General features: G+C 27.0%; 1 protein-coding gene across 4 annotated transcripts in view; it reads left to right on the forward strand.

Annotated features, from left to right (window-relative positions):
* The window catches only part of LOC101234272 (cytoplasmic dynein 2 intermediate chain 1), a 104,595-nt gene that overhangs the window by 58,860 nt on the left and 23,102 nt on the right, over nucleotides 1-22,633 (forward strand). For all 4 annotated transcript variants that reach the window (XR_010641740.1, XM_065809836.1, XM_065809838.1 and 1 more), the window contains 13 exons: nucleotides 1,641-1,804; nucleotides 1,881-1,994; nucleotides 3,991-4,099; nucleotides 4,233-4,321; nucleotides 5,273-5,399; nucleotides 13,204-13,283; nucleotides 13,373-13,443; nucleotides 13,705-13,780; nucleotides 14,134-14,242; nucleotides 18,667-18,730; nucleotides 19,565-19,590; nucleotides 19,682-19,740; nucleotides 20,067-20,124. Coding sequence is in view for 3 of the 4 variants with exons in the window: in XM_065809836.1 (XP_065665908.1) it covers nucleotides 1,641-1,804; nucleotides 1,881-1,994; nucleotides 3,991-4,099; nucleotides 4,233-4,321; nucleotides 5,273-5,399; nucleotides 13,204-13,283; nucleotides 13,373-13,443; nucleotides 13,705-13,780; nucleotides 14,134-14,242; nucleotides 18,667-18,730; nucleotides 19,565-19,590; nucleotides 19,682-19,740; nucleotides 20,067-20,124 (1,146 nt within the window). In the remaining variant the exon portion in view is untranslated. The remainder of the gene's footprint in view (nucleotides 1-1,640; nucleotides 1,805-1,880; nucleotides 1,995-3,990; nucleotides 4,100-4,232; nucleotides 4,322-5,272; nucleotides 5,400-13,203; nucleotides 13,284-13,372; nucleotides 13,444-13,704; nucleotides 13,781-14,133; nucleotides 14,243-18,666; nucleotides 18,731-19,564; nucleotides 19,591-19,681; nucleotides 19,741-20,066; nucleotides 20,125-22,633) is intronic.

A 22,633-nucleotide genomic window follows, 5' to 3' on the forward strand; every position in this document is an offset into this window, starting at 1 on the left:
ATCATCAATTTCTCAAATCGTATGTGTTTGCATGTTACTTAAAAATATTGGTTATCCTCTTGACTCACTTTTGCGGTGTTCAGATGTATTTTCTACAATTAAAACGAGAAACTTTATGATTCTAAATTTTATTTGTGAAAAACCAACAAAACAATGTTTCAATATTGTTTGCAAGAAATGTACCGTTTATAGTCTTTTTGATAAACTATAACTTCTGTTCAAACAATTTGAGTTGGACATTTCGTGGAATCAGTGGCAAAAACCTCAAGCAAAATTGTATATTAAAGTAGAAAAGGTTAACAAAAAAGGAACAATTGCAATTTTGTTATCACTTATTAGTTTATTATTCTTAGTAATGTCAAAACCAGTCACTCATCAGTATTTAAATTAATTATAGAACCAGTGATTCAAAAAGACTCAAAAAAGGCTGTTATTCAAGTGACTGGGCAGAAAACTATACTTGTTTTTACCAAAACAAAACGCGAGCAGCTTATTTTGGTCAAAATCAGATTTCTATTTTTACATGTGCAGTTTGGCATTGTCAAATTATATCTTTTGCGCTAGTTTCTCATTCAAGCAACCATATAAAATTATCTGTTGTTCCAAACATAAATAGAATTATCGAGCTTCTATCAGACGATATTACAGAAGTTCATATTTTCAATGACAGCACAATATCTCAAAAAATTAGTATGTTTTAGCATCAATGAAAATTTTAGAAGAAAAGCATACAATTAAAATGCACTGGCATTTTTTTTGCTGCAATGCATGGAAAAGGAGTTGCATATGGAATTGGAGCCACTGTAAAATGTGTTGCCAGAAAAAATGTTTTAATAGAAAAATATATAATTTCTTGCACTAGCGACATGGCAATTGTTACAAACAGTTTAAAAATTAATGTTATATTACTGAATGATAAAGAAATGCTACAAATAAACAACTCTCTTGGTTTGAGCATCTTTTTTAAGAAAACAAAAAAAATAAAAGAATTGTGTAAATGCCATTACTTTCAAGTTTTAGATGGAAGCGATGCTGGTGAGCAGTTTTCGCCAAAAATTGCATGATATCAAAGGAATAAATACTTATAAATTTACATTTAGCGTCTAGATATTTAGAAGTGACCAGGTATCTTAAAAATGACCTTTATAAACAAGAAAGTAGAAACAATTTTTATCATTTCTAAATAATAGCTATAAATATAGTCTGAAATTTTTTTTATGTTTTAATCTTAATTATAATAAAAATTTGCATGTTGCGTAGATAGCTGATTGTTGTGTAGCTGATAGTTGTGTAGCTGATAGTTGCGTAGCTGATAGTTGCGTAGATAACTTCATGGTTTTTAAAAAACTTTTTTTTTTTTTGACTTAATCATTATTATATTTTAAAAGTTTTATAAATGCATTGTGTAGGTGACCACTGTCTTTTAGATATGCGTTTGTCAAACTTTCTAATTATCTTGTGTTTTTTTTTGAATAACAATAAAAAATGATATTTAACATATAAAAGGAAAAAAAGAAGAAATTTATAATCAGTTAAATTTACTTGTAGCACACGCTGTGTTGCTGACCAAAAAACTCTGAATTTGTCAAAGTACTTTTACACCTAATAATTTTGACATTAATTTAAATTTTATTTTTTAGTTATAAAAGATCAACCACAAATTATAAAGGATACTGGTAAGATGAATTTTAATGCTGCAAATCAACCACAAGTTACCAAGGTTTCTGGTAAAATGAATTTTACAGCTGCAAATCAGAAACAAATTACTAGTAAAAAGTCTGAAAAAACTAAACAAAGGGCAGAGGTAAGCAGCTGTTAAAATATGCCAAATCTTCTATATTTTTATGTTTTTTTAAAACTTCATTTAAATTTTCATCTAGGTTTTATTAAAGCTTATTCAACTTGATGTTCGTGAATTTGATTTGTTTGAAATGGCTTCGTTGACAGAATATGAGCTTTACATGAAGAAGTTTGGTCAATCAGATGCAAAACAAGTGAGTTACTTTTTTTTTGTCAATTATCTTTATATATATATGTGTGTGTGTGTGTGTGTGTGTGTGTGTGTGTGTGTGTGTGTGTGTGTGTGTGTGTGTGTGTGTATATATATTTATATATATATATATATTTATATATATATATATATTTATATATATATATATATATATATATATATATATATCTATTATTTTAAAATATCAAATACAGTTTCTCTCAAAACTAATAATTTTGTTATATAAGAAATTTTCACTGGTTTATGGATACCAGCATCATTAGCTTGTAAAATATTACAATAATATTTAACCATTATAGTTTATATAAAATTGTTACTATTGACATCAGCAGTTGAATGGCTTTTTTTGTTTTTAAATTTAAAAAATGGCATTCAAAACATAGTTGTGACATATTGGCTTTCATCAAGATTAATCCCACCATTTCGTTCAAAGCACATTTTATTTTGTATTTCTACTGCTTCCCTAATTTTTCTTTCAAATTTTTTATTTTCTGCCTTTAATGCTCTTGTTTCTTCCAAAATAATATCTTCTTTGCAATAGGCTTTTGAAATGCTAATGCAGATTGGTTAGGTTTCTTTTTGTTAATGCTCCTCTGATGTTGATGCATCCGCGCATTTACCTGCATTTTTGTTTCAACTATAAAAACTTTGGAACAGTTACATTTTATTATATAGGTTCCAGGCTGGCTGTTACAAGGTAGTTTTGATTTATTTTTTGATGTTAATCAAGATCTTAAATTTGGTTTTAATTTAAATACTGCTCTGTATCCTGCTTTTTGGAATATTTTTTTCGAAGTTTTGGTGAAAAGCCTGGTACCCATGGTAAAGACACTACAGGAAGATTATTGCATTCTGATAGAATTGTACTTTTATTTTGTCTTTTTTGATGAAATTGGTGTGTAATATTCCTCAATAGCTTTTCATCGTACCTATTTTCAATAAACATGTCAGTTAAAAAATTTTATTTCATTTTGCAAATGAAGTAATCTCTGTGGAGAAATCCTTTAAAAATAGAATTAAATATTCGGATCATGATGCAGTTTAATTCTATTTTTCTATTATGTTATTTATAATGGTTCAATCAAGAAAGTTAAGCATTTTTGTCTCGTTTTCAACTTGAATGAGATATAATCTATAAAAACTTTTGTAGACTAGCTTAACTTACATACATCACGGTTGCCACCAAATAAGGGAAATCAGGGAAATTCAGGGAAGTTTAGATACAATCAGGGAAAATCATGGGGAAATAGTTGATTTAGGAAAAAGTCAAGGAAAATCAGAGAATTTTTTTTAATTTTTCTTTAATGTTTTGAAATGCTTTCAATAAAAATTTTCCTTTTCCAGCGTACCAGGGTTAATGTTTAACATTTTTAAAGAAAATTAATCACATTGTGTTTACATTTTTTTTAAAGAATAATTTTATGTGTTGATTGAAGTATTTGATTATGTATTTTAATTTTCAAACAAATAGATTGGTTCATTACTCATTGAGAGATTATAATATCTATTTTTTTAGAGTTAAAAATGCTCTGGGGTCAATGGAGAAGTTTTAATGTTAAGTTTGGGTGTTTGAATGCTGGAAATATTAGGGGGAAATAAGCAAAATTTAAGGGTAAAAATCAGGAAAATTCAGGTAGAAAAAAGCAAAATTTTAGCGAAAAATCAGGGAGAAAAAAGCAAAATTTAAGAGAAAAAATCAGGGAATTTTGTTCTTAAATAACGGTGGCAACCCTGATACATACTAAAACTTCTGTGATCCTTAAGCAATTTCAAACATGGTTAATTTTTCTAAGCAATTGAAATGTGCTGACTTTCTTTAAAGAATCCATTGTTGTATCATGAAATTATATTTTGTCGAAATGGCAGTTTGATTTGATTTTTATCAAAATTATTTTATTTGAAATTTAATTAAAATTTTATATTTAAAGACAACAAAAGTAGTTTTTACTTACTTTTTTACTTTGTTTTTTAATTACTAGATATATACACAAACAAATGATGATGATGCTACACAAGAAGTTCAAACTGATGACATTGAATTTGAAACAAGATGGTGTCAACACTCTCATGATCTCAAAGCTTGTGGAAGTAAGATTTTTTTTATTAACTGTTATTAATTTTTATTAACTTTTTGTTTTTCATATTGTTTTGCTAAAACTTTTTCAAATACTATTTAAAGAGTGAATTTACTATTTATAGAGTGAATGGATTTTAATTTTAGTTGAAGGTGTGAAACAGTTTGATTCTGGAAATTCTATGATATCAACAGATTCTGTTCGCCTAAATAAGTTTCTTATTAAAGCTTCTAAGGTAACTTTAGATAATTATATTATAAAAGTCTAATAATAAGGTAGTTATTTTTTTATTATTATTATTAGCAAAATGACTTTATTCTACTTTTGTTGAGTTTTGCTGACCATTGTTTATTATCCAACAGTCTGGTAGAGTTTTTATTCAGGGTTTTAGCCTGACTATGGTTTAAGTATCTCAAATATAAAGATTTTTAGCTGAAAGCTTATGTCAACATTAAAGTTCACTTTGATATACTATCTTGAATCTGTCTTAAGTAGTAAAAATAATTTTTACCCATGTCTCTTTTAGTTCAGTTTTTTAGATTAGAAAAGGCGAGGATAACTTTATGTGGATGAAGTATGAATAAAGGATGATATATGGATCTAGATAACAAATGTGATAAAGCTATAATGTTTTTATTGCTACAACACTGATTTATACAGCTAAAAAATTTTTTAGTTGTATAACTCAAATTCTGTCAAAGATTTTTCTTATCATATCAAAATAATAGTGTAATGTTATAAATTATAATGCTTTATAAAAAATATATATATCAATAAAATAATTGTTTTTTTTTTTTATATATTTATAATTTCATCAGTTATGATTTTAAAAAATCAGTTATGATTTTAAAAGGCAAACTATTGTGATTTAAAAAAACAATATTTATATATGGTCTTGCTCTTCACCGTATGTACAAAAACTGAAAGTTTGATATTATGAGGCCTCTAAGACTCAGTCGTTTAAGACTGTAATAGTAGTTGTTTTTTAATTATTTTCTAAAGTTGTATATCAAAAGGAACTAGAAAATTTATTGTTGTATTTTATTAGATAACTTTCATGTTTTATACTCTACCCTTATATATATGCTTATTTAAGTTTGAATAAACTCTGCATGGTGATTATATATTCTGCTCACTTTTTTTTTTTTTTTTGAAATGTTGATTTTAATTCGAATTAACTTTTCAGGTTTGTCTATCGTTGTTAGAAGAATTGGAAGCTGGGATAGAGCTTCCTCAGCTGAGATATACAGAGATGAGAACACCATATAGTGAAGGTTATGTGACTCTTTCTAGCTCTGACTTCTTGATACTAGGTAAGTTGTTTTTATTTATTTAAAATCCTTATTCAATTCGTAATTTTTTTTATTTAGGTTTAAAATTATTTAATACAATTATAATATTTTATATATACTAGAGTAAAATTGAAGCAAATTGATTAATGAACAATAAAAACTAAGAAATAACTTTTTAATGAATTAGTTTTAATAAATGTTTGTTTTATATAAAATTGACCATGAGCGTGACCATTGACCATGAGCGTATAAGAAATAAATATGCTAACTATTGTTTTACATCAAAGGGACCACTAAATTCAACGAACCATTTTTTTTTTAATGATGTTTTAAAAATGTTCAATCATGAACAAAAAAAGAGTTTAAAAATGGCTGTATAAAACAAAATGACTGTATTAAACAAATTCTAATTTGAATGTTCTCTGTAAAGTACTCAGATTAAAATATCTCATTTATGTTTATATTATATTTATTCAAATTATTGTTTAAACCAGACTTAAATACTGTTTATTACGAGTACATAATAACAGGTTTTTTGAGATACTTAGACAAATATTTCCTGTTTTTAAGTATACTTCAACAATAAAATTAACATGCTAGACAGCTTTTTAAAAAAATTTGTTTGAAAATTTAAGTTTGTATTTTACTGAGTTCTTTTACCATTCTTCATTTGTTTTGTTTCAACAAGATTTGCCTTTGTTTTCTCAGTCATATTGCCATATTTTGCCTTATTGTTATATATTTATATTATTTATTATACTATTATTAAATTATATTATTTACTCAAATACAAAGAAAATATGGATATTGTTATCTTTACTATTAAACACTTAAAAATTTTTTTTTTTGTCTTGGTCCAAAAGATATGTCGCCTAGCTTATGATTGAGCAGTTAAGTATGATTTTCAATTTCCACAAACATGGAGTGAAACAATACATCGTGGAAAAAAATTGGTTTATTTGTTTTAAAAAAGAAATCAAACAAAAACAAAAAATATAATACATGTTTTTGTATGAAAATGTCTTGAAACTTTTTCTTCAAATTTTATTGCAAGTAAAGTTCAAATTGATCTACAAAATCACTGTATATTTTTTTAATGTATCTATAATTTTACTAACTATGCTGTGAAGTGTTTAAAAACAAATGAAAAATTCTGTGAGTTTTTTTTACAATTGTTCTAAAGCTGCCAACATCTATTGAATCAATATACACATCTATTGAATCAATATAAAGCTGCCAACATCTATTAAATCAATATACGCATCTATTGAATCAGTATAAAGCTGCCAACATCTATTGAATCAATATACGCATCTATTGAATCAATATAAAGCTGTCAACATCTATTGAATCAATATACGCATCTATTGAATCAATATAAAGCTGCCAACATCTATTGAATCAATATGGATGTGAGCAAAAATAAAAAATAGAATAAATCTTTAATATTTTAAAAACAATCAAATGTGAACCATAAAGGGTTAGGCACTCACCTAAACCTTAAATGACGCTTGAGCTTGCTTAACCCTTGTATGATGTTTGAACTCACTTAATCTTTTAATAACTTGCTTAACCCATGAAAGATGTTTGCTTTAATTATATTTTAAGTTAAAAATTGTTAATAAACATCAGTTTGATTTAACATAATTAATATCATTTGTTTAAAATAATAGATTTGTAATAATGTGTACTTATAATTATTGAGCACGGCTCACAAAAACAACAATAAGTTGCACATCTCTTATATGACCAAACATTTTATAAACTAAAATTTATGGATAGATAACACATAATTATATTTTAAAAAATAAACACATCATTATATTAAAAAAACAGTAATTAAAAAAAATGTATTTAAGAATATGAACACATTGTTGGCAAACATGTTTAGTTGTTTGTAAACATATTTAGTTGTTCTTCAAATTTAATTTTTTCTACATTTTTGTATTTAATAACTTTTTTTCTTTTGGGTGTAGGTGATTTAAATTGTTCTTTATTATCAGTATCTTTTTTAGCAAGATTTTGTGCCGGAATCATGAACTTCTTTTTTGAGCTGCTATATTTCTCCCTTTTGGTTAATAAGATTTTGTTCTATAATACTTTAGTCAGCAACTTTTAGAACATTTAAACAACTTTTCAGAACACTAATTCAACTTTTAAAACAGAGCAACTTTTAGAACATTAGAACAACTTAAAACAGAGCAACTTTTAGAACATTAGAACAACTTAAAACAGAGCAACTTTTAGAACATTAGAACAACGTTTAGAACATTATAACAACTTTCAGAAAATTAGAACAACTTTTAGAACATTAGACTGTCTAGATTTTATGACTTCCTGATACTAGGTAAATGTTTGTAGATTAAACATTTCTGAGAAAGCTGATGCTTATTGATTGATGCTTTGTCAAATAAGAATCTACTACTCTTATTCTTCTCACATGCATCTTGTTCATACATCCTCCTGTTAGAGAAACATACATCTTGTTCATACATCCTCCTTTTAGAGCAACATTTTTGAGTTAAGTTTGTTTAACTTAATTTATATAAAAAAAGATTATTCATTTGAATTTCAGTTTTATTGTAGCAATTTTTAATTTCATTTTTTTAATATTTTGCTTCATATTTTTCAAAATTAATACAATGAAAAATCAAAATTAATCTATAACTTATAGTTTATTTAATTTTCATTGCAATTTCTTATAAGATAGTTTTGAAATTACTTTTTTAATTTGTTTTTTTTGTTTTTTTCGCTTTTTTGTTACCAAAATAAAATATTAAGCAAAGTTTTAAATTTTTTTTTTTTTTTTTTTTTATTGAAATAAAAAATTAGCAAAACTAAAATTATTTTGATCCCAACAAATGTAATATGTATCTTTAATTCAAATTTTTTTTTCCTATTTTTTTATTATTTATGTTATAACCAAAAAATGGTGGTTAAAAAGTTATGATTCAACATTTTTAAAAACTTGATTAAAACAAGATTTAGTTTTAACATATTAAGTTTTAATTTAAACATTAGTTAAATAGTTATATATAATAATAATAGAGAGTAAATGAAAAAAATTCAGTGAAAAATTTTTTTAAGATGGCAAGTTTAAGTGAGAAATAATTTTTTTCAGAGGATTTGGAGCTTTGGTTGTCTAACAGCGGGATCTGTTTCTTTAGATGGCAAGCAAAGTGTGTTTATTAGATTTAAGAGATAAATTATAGAAAAAGTTTTTTGCAAAAAGTTTTTATAAAGTTTTAATTTTTGAAGAGTTAATAGCGTCAGCCTCGTGTACAAAGCAATGAATTTTAAGTTTGTCTTTTTTTATTACATTTTCAATGTCTTGTGGAAAATGACATTATCATTATCTTAATTGACTTAATTGACCAAAAGTCTCTAGAACCTTTGAAATGAAATATCAGATTAACTTAGCATCAAGCGATGACTTTTTTCATTAATTTCTTGCAAAAAAAAGCATTTGATCTCCAAAATTAAGGGAATGATTACAATTAAAAATAGCAGTTGCACAAGAAAGAGAAAACCTTGATTGAGGCTTCACATTAAATTAACAATAAAGAAAAAAAGTTTTCATGTCCACCTGATACCAGGAAATTATTAAGATAATGCAATTTTTAATGAGATGAAAAACATGAGACCCAGAACCTTCACAAGAAAAATCACTAAAAGAATCCAGTCAGCCTTGACTTAGAAGTGTGATGATAGAGTGAACCTGACTTAAAATGAATACAAAATTTATAGAGATCATTGCATGGTCGCAACTATCTAACGGAGAACAGGGAGAAACTGAACACAAGCTACAGTCAGAGACAAGTCACTTGTTTACTATCTTAGTTTACTATCATAAAATAATATTCAAATAATTCAAACCTAATTTCATAACAGTGTTTTTATGTGTAAATATATGATCATGTCACTTTTAGAGATGTTATTTAAGATAATAGCTATCAAGTTCCAAAGATAAAAATAGTTGAATTTAAATAAGTTTTTTTAAAGAGCAAATAAAGTGAAGGGCAAGTGAAGTGAAGTCAACTTGTGTCTCCGCGCAGCGGCCTTGTTTGTCAAGGTTTGTGTTTCGGAGTTATAGAGTTGAGAGAGGGTTACAGACACAATTAAGTAGCCTCCTCGGCCTTGGGGAGTTGAATTAACAAAAAAAAAAGTGGAGGGCAAGTGAAGTGAAGGGCAAGTAGGTCTGGTGAATTTTGCAAAGATTATAGTGATAGATAAAAAAAAATTTTAGTTTAAAAACTTGAATATTTATAAAAAGGATAGGCTAAAGCATTTAGTGGGAGTTATGGTTTTTTTGTTTAGCATTTTTAGTTACTTTATTTATGTTTTTAAATAATAGAGAACTTGATTCAATAATATATTGTGTATTGCACTCTAAACAATAAGCCTCATTTCTGCCTATCAACCCAAAAGTAATAACAAAGGGCTTCTTATGTGACCTCAACAACCCACACATAAGCACTTACCTAGACACCTTTTAAGCACAACTGTTAATACTTTAATACTTAAGCTGTTGATGGAATCAGTCTTTCTTTGCTACCACAAAGCTCGGAAACCTTACTGCAAGTCAGCCTCAGAACAATTAAACTGATTTTATTCTGTACCGTTAATTATATGTATTACCAAGGGGACACAAACCAAAACCAATGAGTTGAGTACAAGATCCAAAGTTTTATCATCCTAAACAAGAAACAATGTAAAACAGTTTTATATCTTGGCCAGGTTATTGGATGAAGGTGTATGAAGCTGTATGAACATGTGACTTTATCAGAATTATTGTTCTAATTGAATTATTTGAGCAATAATTTAATTTTATGAAAATCAAAACATTAAAACATGAAAAGATATAGAAAAATTGATCCTTAATGTTAAATAACAGTAGTATAAACTTTTATTTTTTAAACAGTAGTATAAACTTTTAAATTACATGAAAGTGATTTAAATAAATTTACAAAACTACAAAATAAAATCATTTTAAAAGCTCATAAATTCAGTCAAATTCATAATAAGTATATTTTTGATTTTATTTTTTTCAAATAAATTTACTTACGAAAATTCATTACTCTTGACAAGGAACACAAAAGTTTTATTTGAGCAGTTGCAGTTTTTAATTTGATATGAAGAATAGATTACCAATAAAAGGTGCAGTTTTTTTCTGATTTGTGATCACCTGCTTTTTTTTTTTTTTTAACATCTTCACTCCCAACAAGGCTGCAAGCAACCACTAATTAGAAGAGGAAGTTACTGGAAGAGAAAAGATGACGATTTCAGAGCAAGATAACAATTGACAGACAACTTAAAAGGTTGCAAGTTATACGAATCAGGAAAGCAAGCTGAAGCACTTAGGAACAGTCACAGAAAAAGGATGAGACTTAATTAAATGACGCGTAACAATCAGAGAGTGTTGGCTTCTTATCATGACAAGAATAAATGGTAGTATCATCAGCGAACAATGCCATCTTTGATGAGAATTTTTGAAAATAAGGATAACAGATGCAGCTTTCCAGCAGACTGGAAAACAAACCTCTGATAAGCATTTGTTGAATAGTTTTGAAAGTATAGACAACAGCTCCGGAAAACACTTCTGCAAGACTATAACAGGTATATTGTCTGCTGTAGAAGAGCAGGTATATTGTCTGCTGTATATAACAGGTATATTGTCTGCTGTAGGAGAGCAGACTATAACAGATATATTGTAAGCTGTAGAAGAGCAGGAAATCACTTTAGATACAGAAACTTGAGTGGTAAGAATGTTAAGAAATGGATCAACCTGTTTGATGGCTATATCAGGTAGATTGCAACTAACGGAATCAAGAGATAATATTGACGAAAAGTTTTTAGCAAACAATTCAGCTTTGTCTTAAGTTGAGGTGACAAAACCTGAACTATACAAGAGAGGTAGAATAACAGATTTCCCCTTATTATTGATATTATTAAAGATTCTCCAGAAGTTACAAGAGCCTAATTTTTGTGATGAAATACAAGATTTCATAACCTGAGAATAGCGGGCTTTGGCGTTAGACAAAACCTTTTTACAATGGTTTCTAGCAGTAATAAACAGACGTCTGTTTTCTGGATAATTTGTTTTGCTGATAATTGTTTTGCTGATAGATATGGAAGTAACGGCTTCAATTGGAAATTGAAGCAGCGCAATGTGAGGAAAACCATAGAGAAGAGTGAGGCATGATCTGGAATTGTTGAAAAAGAATAAAAGATTCCATGCCAGTCTAAATCCAGGAAATTATGTAAGAAGCACATTTGTCTGCAGGAAGACAAAAAATTTCTACCCAAGAGCCATCACAAAGAAAATCACAGAAATAATCTCAGTCAGCTTCAAAGTAGTTGTAAGAGGTACGATGATAGGGGGACTCTGATAAAAAAGAATAATTGTTTTAGAGAGATCAAACTGTGATCAGAAGCACCTTAGGGTGAATGGGGAGAAACTGAGCACTAGGGTCAGAAACAAGACATTAGTTGCGTAGAGAAGGTAAATGATTTGTGTTGTCTCGAAAGCGAGTTTTAAAGTCTACTATTTGAGTTAGGGATTGAGAAAGGCAAAAGTTGTGGGTTTTAATGCCTGCAGAGTCACTGACACTAAAGCCATGTCATTCTGTGTGATGAGCTTTAAAGTCACCAACAACAACTATATTAGCTGATGGATAAAGAGAGAGGGCTTGGTCAATGTGATCAGAAATAACATCAAAAAGAGTGCAATCTTGAGATGAAGGAGAGGGATATAGAACAAAGAGAAAGGCAATAGAGTGAAGTGGTGCTAAACGAAAGCACATGAAAGAATAGTCTGTGGATTCAAATCTTGTTTCACGACAAATGGGTGAATTCTTACGAATGTAAATGCCCAGGCCAAGCATGTGTCTATTAGAGTCTTTACGAGTTAAAGGAAGATAACCATCAACACTAAGATCACAAGATGAGACAGCTGAACTCAAATTAGTTTCACAAAGAGCAAGTAGGTCTGGTGAACTTTGCAAGAGATAAGACTCAACAGAAGAAAAGTTACTTCGAAGACCACGAATATTAGTGAATGATAGGTTTAGAGAACTTGGTGATGATGATGGTTTTTTGTGTTTTATAGTTTTTGGTACTTTATTCATTTTTAAATTTGTTAAAGAACTTGACTCAAAGCATAGATATTACTCAGTACACTATTTAATAGCCCAAGCAATTGCCTCATTACTATTAATAAACCCTAAGCCGTAACAAAGGGCTCTTAATGTGGCCTTGACAATGCACACCAATAGTACAAACAGGGACACCATCTACGCACAACATGTCAGGTTTCCTGAACTCTGTGGCAGTTTTATGGTTCTAAGACCAGCCGGCCTTAGAACCATAAAACTGAGTTTTAGAGCTGTACCTTCATTAGGAGATAATAGAATGAGTTGCCTAGTCATAAAAACAGAGACACAAGCAAAACCCATGTATTGAGTCATAAAAATCCAGCATTCAACTTCGCATAATTACAAAAAAATAAGTTTAACTTGTTAATTACAACCATTATGAAAACCAAGTCTGCATAAGGGAAAACTATGTAATGCCTGGTCTTACTAGTAATGTTATGAGTTTATCTTCTAAACCTCATCTCCAAACCTCTTCTGAAAAATGATTAGCAGTTTTTTAACTTAATTTAAGTTTTATTTCTTTAATACTTTTTATTTTAAGTTCACTCAGATTAAGAGATTATTTTTTATACTTGTTAAAAACTTGTTTTCAAAATTTTTTTATTTTTTGTTTTATGTTATTTTTTAAACAAACATAAAAATGTTTCCAAGTGTATATATTTCTTTTATAGGAAGAAACTTTTGTGATATTTCATACTCGCCTACCCAAACAAATCTAATGCTAACTGCGTATGGACCAAGTAATGTTGTGGTAAACATTTTTATGTGTTAAATAATTTTTTAAATTACGCTTATCAATCAGCATTTTTTTAATAAAATTTAATAATACTTTTACATTAGAAAAAAGGACACAAGTCTCCAAAAGGTTTGCTTTGTGTTTGGAATTCCAATGAACCAAACAAAGCATTTATGTAAGTAGTTTAAATTAATGATTTTAATAATTACAATGATTTATGTAAGAAGTTTTAATAATTTTAATTTTAAAATTTTAATAATTTCAGTGATTTAAGTAAGTAATTTTGATAATTTTAATAATTTCAAAAGTTTTATAAATAATTTTAATAATTTTATAGTTAAAAGTTTAACATTTACAAATCACAATAAAATTAAATATCAAATATAATTACTTTAAAAAATGAATAAAAATTAACAAGTTAAAATTATTTTTGCAGGCTGTTGACATGTGAATCAAAACCTAATTCATGTTGTTTTAGCACAGAAAAGGCACATTTAGCATTTGCTGGAATGGTATGAAATATCTTGTTATAAGTACTTGTTGTAAGTTCTATATATTATAATATCTTAAGTAGTACCATGTGTATTCTAGAATTAAGTAAATGCATGCAGTACAGGTCACATCATTACACATTTTTAGTTATATATTATTTAAAAAAATAGTGATTGTGTTATTTTATCTATAATTGATTCTCACTTAATGCAAGTTATTCACATTACAAAATTAATTTATATTTTAAAAAAGATATTTAGTGCTTGCTGATATGATAAAAATATTTATTATCTAATATTTCTTTATAAATGACTGTATAATAATTTATCAGTTTTAAGTAGCCTTGTTTGTTTTATTGCTTTTTAAATTTTAGGAAGATGGTGTATTAGCTGTTTGGGATCTTCGAGAACCTGAGAGTTATCATAACACAGTATTAGTAGGAAATACTCCTCAAGTTTTTCGCAATGCCACATTTACAACAGGTATTGATGCTCATAAATCATCTATTTACTTTTGTAAAAAATTAAATGTATACAACCCTCACAATTAGAAAAATTGAGGTCGGCAATTATTTGCCGACCTTATTCTTTTAGAGGTCTGCATCAGGTTGGCAAATAAAATTTAATATAAAGGTCTTACCGTAAAACATAGAAATGAGTTCGGCAGTTTTTTGCTGACCTCCTACACTTTAAGGTTGGCATTGCCGAATGCCAACCCTATTTCCGAGGGCTGTGTATAGTATGACATTAAGAGTAATTATATTTTAGATAATTATTATAATTATTTTAAATTTAATTTTTCAAAAATTTTTATACTTCCATGTACCCTTTAAATTTGAACATTACTTTTAAATTCAATAAGTTTTTAATTTTTCTTTTTCCACTAGTAAAAACTAGTGAAAAAAAAGTCTTTTTTTTTAATTTTCAAAATACTTCTAGTTTATAGCTATTCAAATGTAATTACAAATTTTGATAACAGCTGAGAAGCTATAGTTCTTTTAACATAACGTATTGAATATGGTACTTCAGGGTTATGGTTAAAAAGTGATTGATAAAGTTTTCTTCAATGAGAAAAGAAAATGATAAAGTTTTTTTCAGTGACCTGCAAGATAAAACATGAAAATTCATCTTTTTAATGTTGAAAGTATTGTTTTTAAAGGGGTTCTCAAATGCCAAGGTAGTTTGTCCATATCTTAAACAAACCTCAGGAAATAAGTTAAAAGACAATTAAACTTATCAAAACAAATTGCTTGTGACATTAATTTCATCATAAAAATTTTTTATAAAAAATTTTCTTATTTTTAATGCCATGTGGATATTCACTATGAAAATTTTTGGCTTGTTGGTTCTTGCTTTTGAAAAAATCTGGTCTCATTAATGCATTTGACGTCAATAAAAATAAGTGTTGTAGTTAAATTATTTTGAATTTTTTTTCTTTTTTAATCTGTTAAGTACAAAAGCTATTTTCTAAGGAACTTCAATTAAAGCTTATTTTAAAAAATCGTGCATTAGATGGAGGCAGCGAGGTTAGGGCTATTGCTCTTGACATATCTAAAACTTTTGACTAGGTTTGGCATGCTTCATTTTGGCATATCTCCATACGCTTGCTTCTTATGGTGTATCTGGTAAAGTTTTTGAGATTTTCAAATCATTTCTTTCTAACCGCTTTATTAAAGTCATACTCAAAGACCAACACTCTTCTTCATTTCCAGTAACTTCTGTGGTACTTCAAGGTTCTATCCTAATCTTGTTTTGTCTTCCTTTTTATGATCCTATTATATTCCTATTATTATCCTATTATATTCCTATTTATGATCTTCCTATCAACTTTCCATCTAAAAAGGCTCTATTTGTCATATAAAAGTTGCTGTGAACAGGCAGCTGATCTTAAATCTGACCTCACTTCTGTAACAGCTTGGGGCTTGCAGTCGCTTGTGAAAACTCAGTTATTTACTGCAAATACTATCGCAATACTGTTGGCATTTTTATATTGATGAATGGCAACCCTCTCACTGAGTCCTCTTCTTTATGTCTTCTTGGCTTATTGATCACTACTGACCTCTTATGGAAAACTTATATACAATCCTTATATATGATTGCTAAAATGGCTATCATTGCTTCTCTTTATTTTGCTCACCATTTTCTTACTCCTGATTCCATTCTCTACCTCTACAAATCTCTTATTCGGCCCTGTTTGAAATACTCCTATCATAATTGGGTTGATTCTTTCTCTTCTAGAAACATAGGAGGACCTCTATCTGCCAAGCTTGAGCCTCTATCCCTTTGTCATTAAGTTTCATCTGTTTGTCTTTACTACAAATACTATCATGGTCACTGCTCAAAGTAGCTATCATCTTTGATTCAATCAGCCAAAACTAATTCTTGCTTGACTTGTCATTCAGCAGTGTCATTTTTTTACTGTATCTGTTATGACATCTAAATGAACAAAATTTAATTAAATTTTGTTAATTTAAATTTAATTTCAATATTAAATTGAATTAAATCAGCATAGTCAATAAACCTCATATTTATTTTTTAAACTAATAATTCATAAATATGTATTGATAGGGAAATAAAATATCACATCAATAAATAGGTAAGAAAAAATTTAAAAAATTTCACATTAATTAAATAAACATATTATATAAAATAAAATACAGAATATGTAAGTGATCAATGTCCTCATTTATAAGAACACAATAAAAATTTTAATTTTACTTAGCTTTTGAACAGTGTTCTCTTATGCAAATGGGAGGGCATTATTCTTATATATAAAATTCTATAAAATGTATAAAAATCATTAAGTCTTTTGCACATTTGTTTTATTTTAAAGACAAAAAAAAATAAAGTGCTATTTAAAAAAAAAATTTAAAAACAAAATAAAAGTGCTATACAAATCTAATTTTGGTCAATAAGTCGAATTTTTCTTTTAAAATCAAAATATAAGTACTATACAAATCATTAAGTCTTCTGCACATTTGTTTTCTTTTAAAATCAAAATATAAGTACTATACAAATCTACTATAAGGAACATATATAAGATTAAAAATTATTGAGGCATTTGTTTAAAACAAATTGCTCTCTTAAAATTTTAAAACTAATAATAATATTTTATTTTTAAAATTGAATTTAATGAAAAATAATACATACGAAATACTGTGTATTAAAATTTGATAAAAACTTCATGAAAGTTTAATTATACTTTTATTTTGTCTTCAGTGACTTCATAATTTTCACAATGTGTCTTCAGTGACTTCATAATTTTCACAATGTGTCTTCAGTGACTTCATATTTTTCAAAATGTGTCTTCAGTGACTTCATAATTTTCACAATGTTTTTTCAGTGACTTCATAGTTTTCAAAATGTGTCTTCAGTGACTTCAAAATTTTCACAATGTGTCTTCAGTGACTTCATAATTTAATGTTTCATAAACTGAAATGTAATGCAAACGTTCTATTATAATTACTGAATTAAAACATTTTTTATAAAGTTTTATAACCAAACAAGTTGAAAAAAGGAAAACCTAAGGTTTTAGCCACCGGTTGGGGACCAGACCTAAGCTCCTGTGTAAATTAAATTGTTTAAGAATATCACAATGTTGAAACATGCATTCATTAATCAAGCCTAATGTTTTTTTTCACATAAAAAACTAAGCCATGAAATAGCTTTTATCTTCAATTACTTTTCATTAAAAAGTTTACATAAAAAAGTTAAATGTAAAAAGCAATATTTTTAATAAGTATTTATAAATTTATTGATTTCAACAAGACTTTGGTGCAGAAAAACAAGTCAAGAGCTGTATTTTCAGAGGCGTAGTTTAAGTGAACCTTGAACTTCCGGACTGTGAGCCGAACCCTCTACGACTAGTTTACTACTGCATTAAGCTTGTACGACAAGCACACTTGTATTATGGCCAGCACACTTATGCTAGTATGACCACACCTATGATCCAATAGCATTAAGTATCTATTTTCATACTTTCTGACAATTATTATCGTTTTTAATTTTTTTTTAATTTTTTTTTATTTCTGCTGCTGATTTATTAACAGAAATATCTGAGAGGTTTTACCATGGAAAAAATTAAAATTCTAATAAATAAATAAAAATAATTCACATTTTTAATTAATATTTATGAAAAAATGGGGTTGGGAATCTCTGCTCTAATAGTTAAATAATAAATGAATAAGTAATAAAATGTTGTTTGAAAAATAACTTGCAGTTTTGAATCTGAAAATGTTTTTTAATTTCCAAAAATTCTGCTTCTTTTTTGATTTTAAAATTTTTTTTATTTATTTTTAGTTATGTTTATTTTGTTTTACTTTTTTATTTATACAGAATAATCATAGGACTTTATAATCATAGGACTTCATAATTTATATTTGAATATTATATATCATACTTATACTTAAATTACTTCAGTAATTATTACTTTTAGTGCAAGTCCTGTTTAAAATAAAAAAAGTTAAAATCAATAAAAGTAAAAAATCATATAAAAAAAGCCATTAAAAAATCTAATAAAAATAATTATTTAAAATAAATTTTGAACTAATTAATTCAAGAGTTTAAGAATAAAATAAACTTATTTTCAAATTCAGTCAAATTAATTTTCCTAAGTTTTAGTCGTCAATTCTTATACACTCTAGCACCAGAGTAGTAGAAAGAACTTCTAGTATATTTCAGTTGGATTCATGGAACTTTAATTAGGTGGTTGTTTTATGCATAGTATTATTTATTTTACTTTAAATTGAAATTTTTTTAAAATATTTTTACATAAAGTTATCAAAAATAATAATATTCAATCATTAGTGAAATTGTTTACTATTCTCATTATTAGCATAATTCCTTATTATATACTTAATTGCTTATTATTTACTTAATTGCTTATTGTTTACTTTATTAAATTTTAGCAGCTTCAAGTGATGCTAATTGCTTTCCAATAGTGAAATGCATGCCACTTGTTTCTTATGCAAGGTAATATTAATTATTTGTTATTCAATGTTTTTACTTTAATCATAAAGTTTTTAAATGAATCTTAATCATGGGGAAACCTGATGACCATAGTTAGGGTTGATGACTTGTGAATTTTAGTTTTATTAAATTTAGTAAACAAAAAAAAAAAGTTAATAAACAAAAAATTTTCGTGATTTTTATGAATAGTTAACACTATCAAAATTTGAAAATATGTTGGATGTTTATTTTTTGAAAAAATTTCTTTTTTTCAAAAATTTATTTTCCAAGTTACCTGAAACTGTGTTATAAAAATACATTCAGAGCGGAACTTTTAAAGTTATTAAAAAACTGTATATTTAAGCTTCATTGAAATTTTATGAGTTAATTACACATTATACATATTCTTTATAAATAAAATTTAGGTAAATTAGGAAAAAACTATTTTTTAAATAGTTAACATTTTTATTTTGCTTTTTTTTTTGCTCAAAAAATGGCAAAACATAACAGTTGGTGTTGCAAAAAATATTATCTCCTATTATTACCTTTATTAGAGTATTTACGCTAAATGATAAACAGATACTCCAAACTCAGGGTTCAAAATTAATAGATTCCAGGGCTCTCAAAGTCTTAAAACTTTCTTATTTTTAATTTTTTCTTTTTATGAGTTTTTGGAGTTTTTTAATTTATTTGTGTTCTCTATTTTTGTTGTCAGTTTTTTAAACAGTAAGCATACATAGATAGTACCACTTTTTTATAGTATTTTTTCTAATTATAAAAGATTTTATTTTAATTATCTAGTTTTTTTTAATATCATGATTTATTATTAAAGTTAATACATAATACTTATTTTTTTAGTTTAAAAGCTGCATCAAATGGAGAAGGTTTTTAGTTTTTCTCTTTTTTTTGTCTAAATATTTCAAAGAGCTTTAGGAAAAAAAAAGTTATTATTCAGACTGTTTTGTTCTATAATAGGAGGCAATATATCATTTCAGCTAGCATCTTTAGATGAAACTGGTTCTGTCTCAATATGGGTAAGTTTGTGGGCATGTATTAGAGTGGGTAAGTTGAGTGTATATCAGCTTTTGAGTACTAATAAATCTTTAAAAACTAATTAAACATGGAAACAAATAATTATAAATGTTTTTTAAGCTAATTAGATTGTATTTTACTATCATTATCGTCATCACCATCATCAACAGCAGTATCGTCATCATTAAAACTTATAAACCTTACACTTTTTTTTTTGTTGCACTTTTTTTTACTCTAGTGTGTTTGTTTTTATGTTTAATAATTGTATGATTGTTTTCAAATTTGTGTTTATTGATTGTGTGAGTAACATTTTTAAATTGTGTTTTAGATAGTTGTTGAAGTTGAAAATAATATATATGATCTATCCAATATAAAGGAAGACTTAGGTGAGATAAATAAAATAGTTGTTAATGTTGAGAAAAGTAAAACTTTATTGAATATTAATTAGTCTTTACTATAGATTCACCATTGTTTCTTTTTAGAGATTTTTAATTAAAGTTATTTTTACTTCCGGTATTTTTAACCACTTTTTCGAACTGAGATAGAAACTATTAAAATGAATTAAAAACTGGATTTTTTTTTACTATTTGACTTTTTCTAAAATTGTAAAATGTGCAAAAAATTAGTAGTTTATTACAAACTTTTCCAACAAACGTATTACAAACTCCTTTAACTTAAAAACGTATTTACCAACTCCTTTAACTTAATCAAAGTTTACCTTTACTAGTCTCTGACATCAAACTCGTTAACATCGTTTGAATATCAACTAGTTTTTTTCTTTCCTTTTTTTTGGTTGTTAAAGTGCTCCCAGAAATCCTTACAGTCTTTGTTCTGTCTACAGTCTGTTTGCTCTGATGGAACACTGCAGAAGAGCTTTTAACTAAGAAGTTCACCTTCCTTACAGATGTCACTAGTTGGGCTAGATCCAGTGTCAAACCTCAGACCTCTTGGTTCTAGGCCAGAACTGTAACCACTGTGCCATTGCAGCACTTGATAAGTAAATAGTTATACTTGGTGTTCCATCAGACCAAACATCTAAACCAGCACATAAAAACTTAAACTAGACAAAACAAAGTTTGTTTTTTTCTGAGAAAAGTATCCATCATGGTGAGAAATTTAAAGCTATGGTTGCAGAATAAAGTTCAACAACATTTTAAAAAAATTTCAAGGATATATTAAAAAATAAAAATATTGCTTTTGAAAATTTATCTTTTGAACATAAATCTGTGTAAACCAATCGGTTTCACAATTACAGATTCCTAAAATCTGCGGACAGGCTAAATAAAGTTGAATTTTACTAATATTTCAGCACTTGCTTCACTAAATCCAACATATTATATACCAACTAGGTTTCTATGTTTACTATTATGTTTTAAACAAGTATTGATTATTTTGTTGATATATTTTAAATACATTGATTATTCAAATATATTGTTTATTTAAATAACATACTTTTATTGATATAAATAATGATTTTTAATGACTTCAAAAACTTGTGGACATTCTGAAGCTTTTCCCTAATAATTAATTTATTGTTATTGTAAACAAATTCTTAATGGAATAATTAAAAAGTGTTATTTATAAGTGATTGAGATCACAGAGTATATGAAATGTATAACATCTCCAGTAAAAAAGTTGATAGCAAGATTCAAATGGAAATTCATTTTGTAAGACAGCACAGCTTTATGGAGCTGGAAAGACTGCTGATGGACAAGTTGAGAAGAGATATGAACTTACTTGATCCACTAAGATTCGAAAGAAATTGGCAATTAGCAAGTATTCTATTTTCCATTGGTGCATCTGTCAAGAGCAATCTGTCAATAGAGCCTTGTATGGACATCTTAAACAAAATCAATCAGAAAATTTTTTTTTAATTTTTGACATATAAATGTTCAATAATTGACATATCTCTTATTGTTAAAAATACTCTATTATACTTTTTGTTGTTATTACAAAAATTATTGATCAGAGCTCTGTATGCTTTGTGTATATTATATTTATTACTTTCTGGTGCTAATTAAATTTGGTAATCTTCTTTTTGTGTTTGGCTCTCTAAATAAAAATTCTTAATCTTCCATAACCAGCATTTTCACAAAAAGTAAAACCTATTACATTTATATGCCACTTGAAGTTATATAACGATAAACTTAATGAACCATCTCATGAAACTTAATGTACCATCTCATGAAACTTAATGTACCATCTCATCAAACTTAATGTACCATCTTACAAAACTTAATGTACCATCTCATGAAACTTAATGTACCATCTCACAAAACTTAATGTGCCATCTCATGAAACTTAATGTGCCATCTCATGAAACTTGATGTACCATCTCATAAAACTTAATGTACCATCTCATGAAACTTAATGTACTATCTCATGAAACTTAATGTACCATCTCATGAAACTTAATGTACCATCTCACAAAACTTAATGTGCCATCTCATGAAACTTAATGTGCCATCTCATGAAACTTGATGTACCATCTCATGAAACTTAATGTACCATCTCACAAAACTCAAAAGTATGATAAGTATTCTATTAGCATCTGTGAATGGAGCAGTGAACCTTGTATGGATTGTGAATGACTTAAAAAAGTATTTGTATACCCTTATCCTCCTTTTTTTTCTTCTTAAACAAAATCAATGTGAATTTTTTTTTTTTAATTTTTGACAATATTGAAAAAAATTATACTCTCTTATATAAAATTACAAAGATTGATCAGAGCTTTGTATGATCAGATTTTTGTTTGAGCTATCTTTATAACTTTATTAGCTATAAAACATATACAACATATTTTAATATAAATGTAAAATATTATTAAACTTATTATTTCAAAATAAATGATTATGAAAAGAAAATAAATAGTTGTTGCTGCTGTTGTTGTTGTTA

The sequence above is a fragment of the Hydra vulgaris genome, chromosome 11 (genome assembly GCF_038396675.1).
Source record: "Hydra vulgaris chromosome 11, alternate assembly HydraT2T_AEP".
NCBI lineage: Eukaryota > Metazoa > Cnidaria > Hydrozoa > Anthoathecata > Hydridae > Hydra > Hydra vulgaris.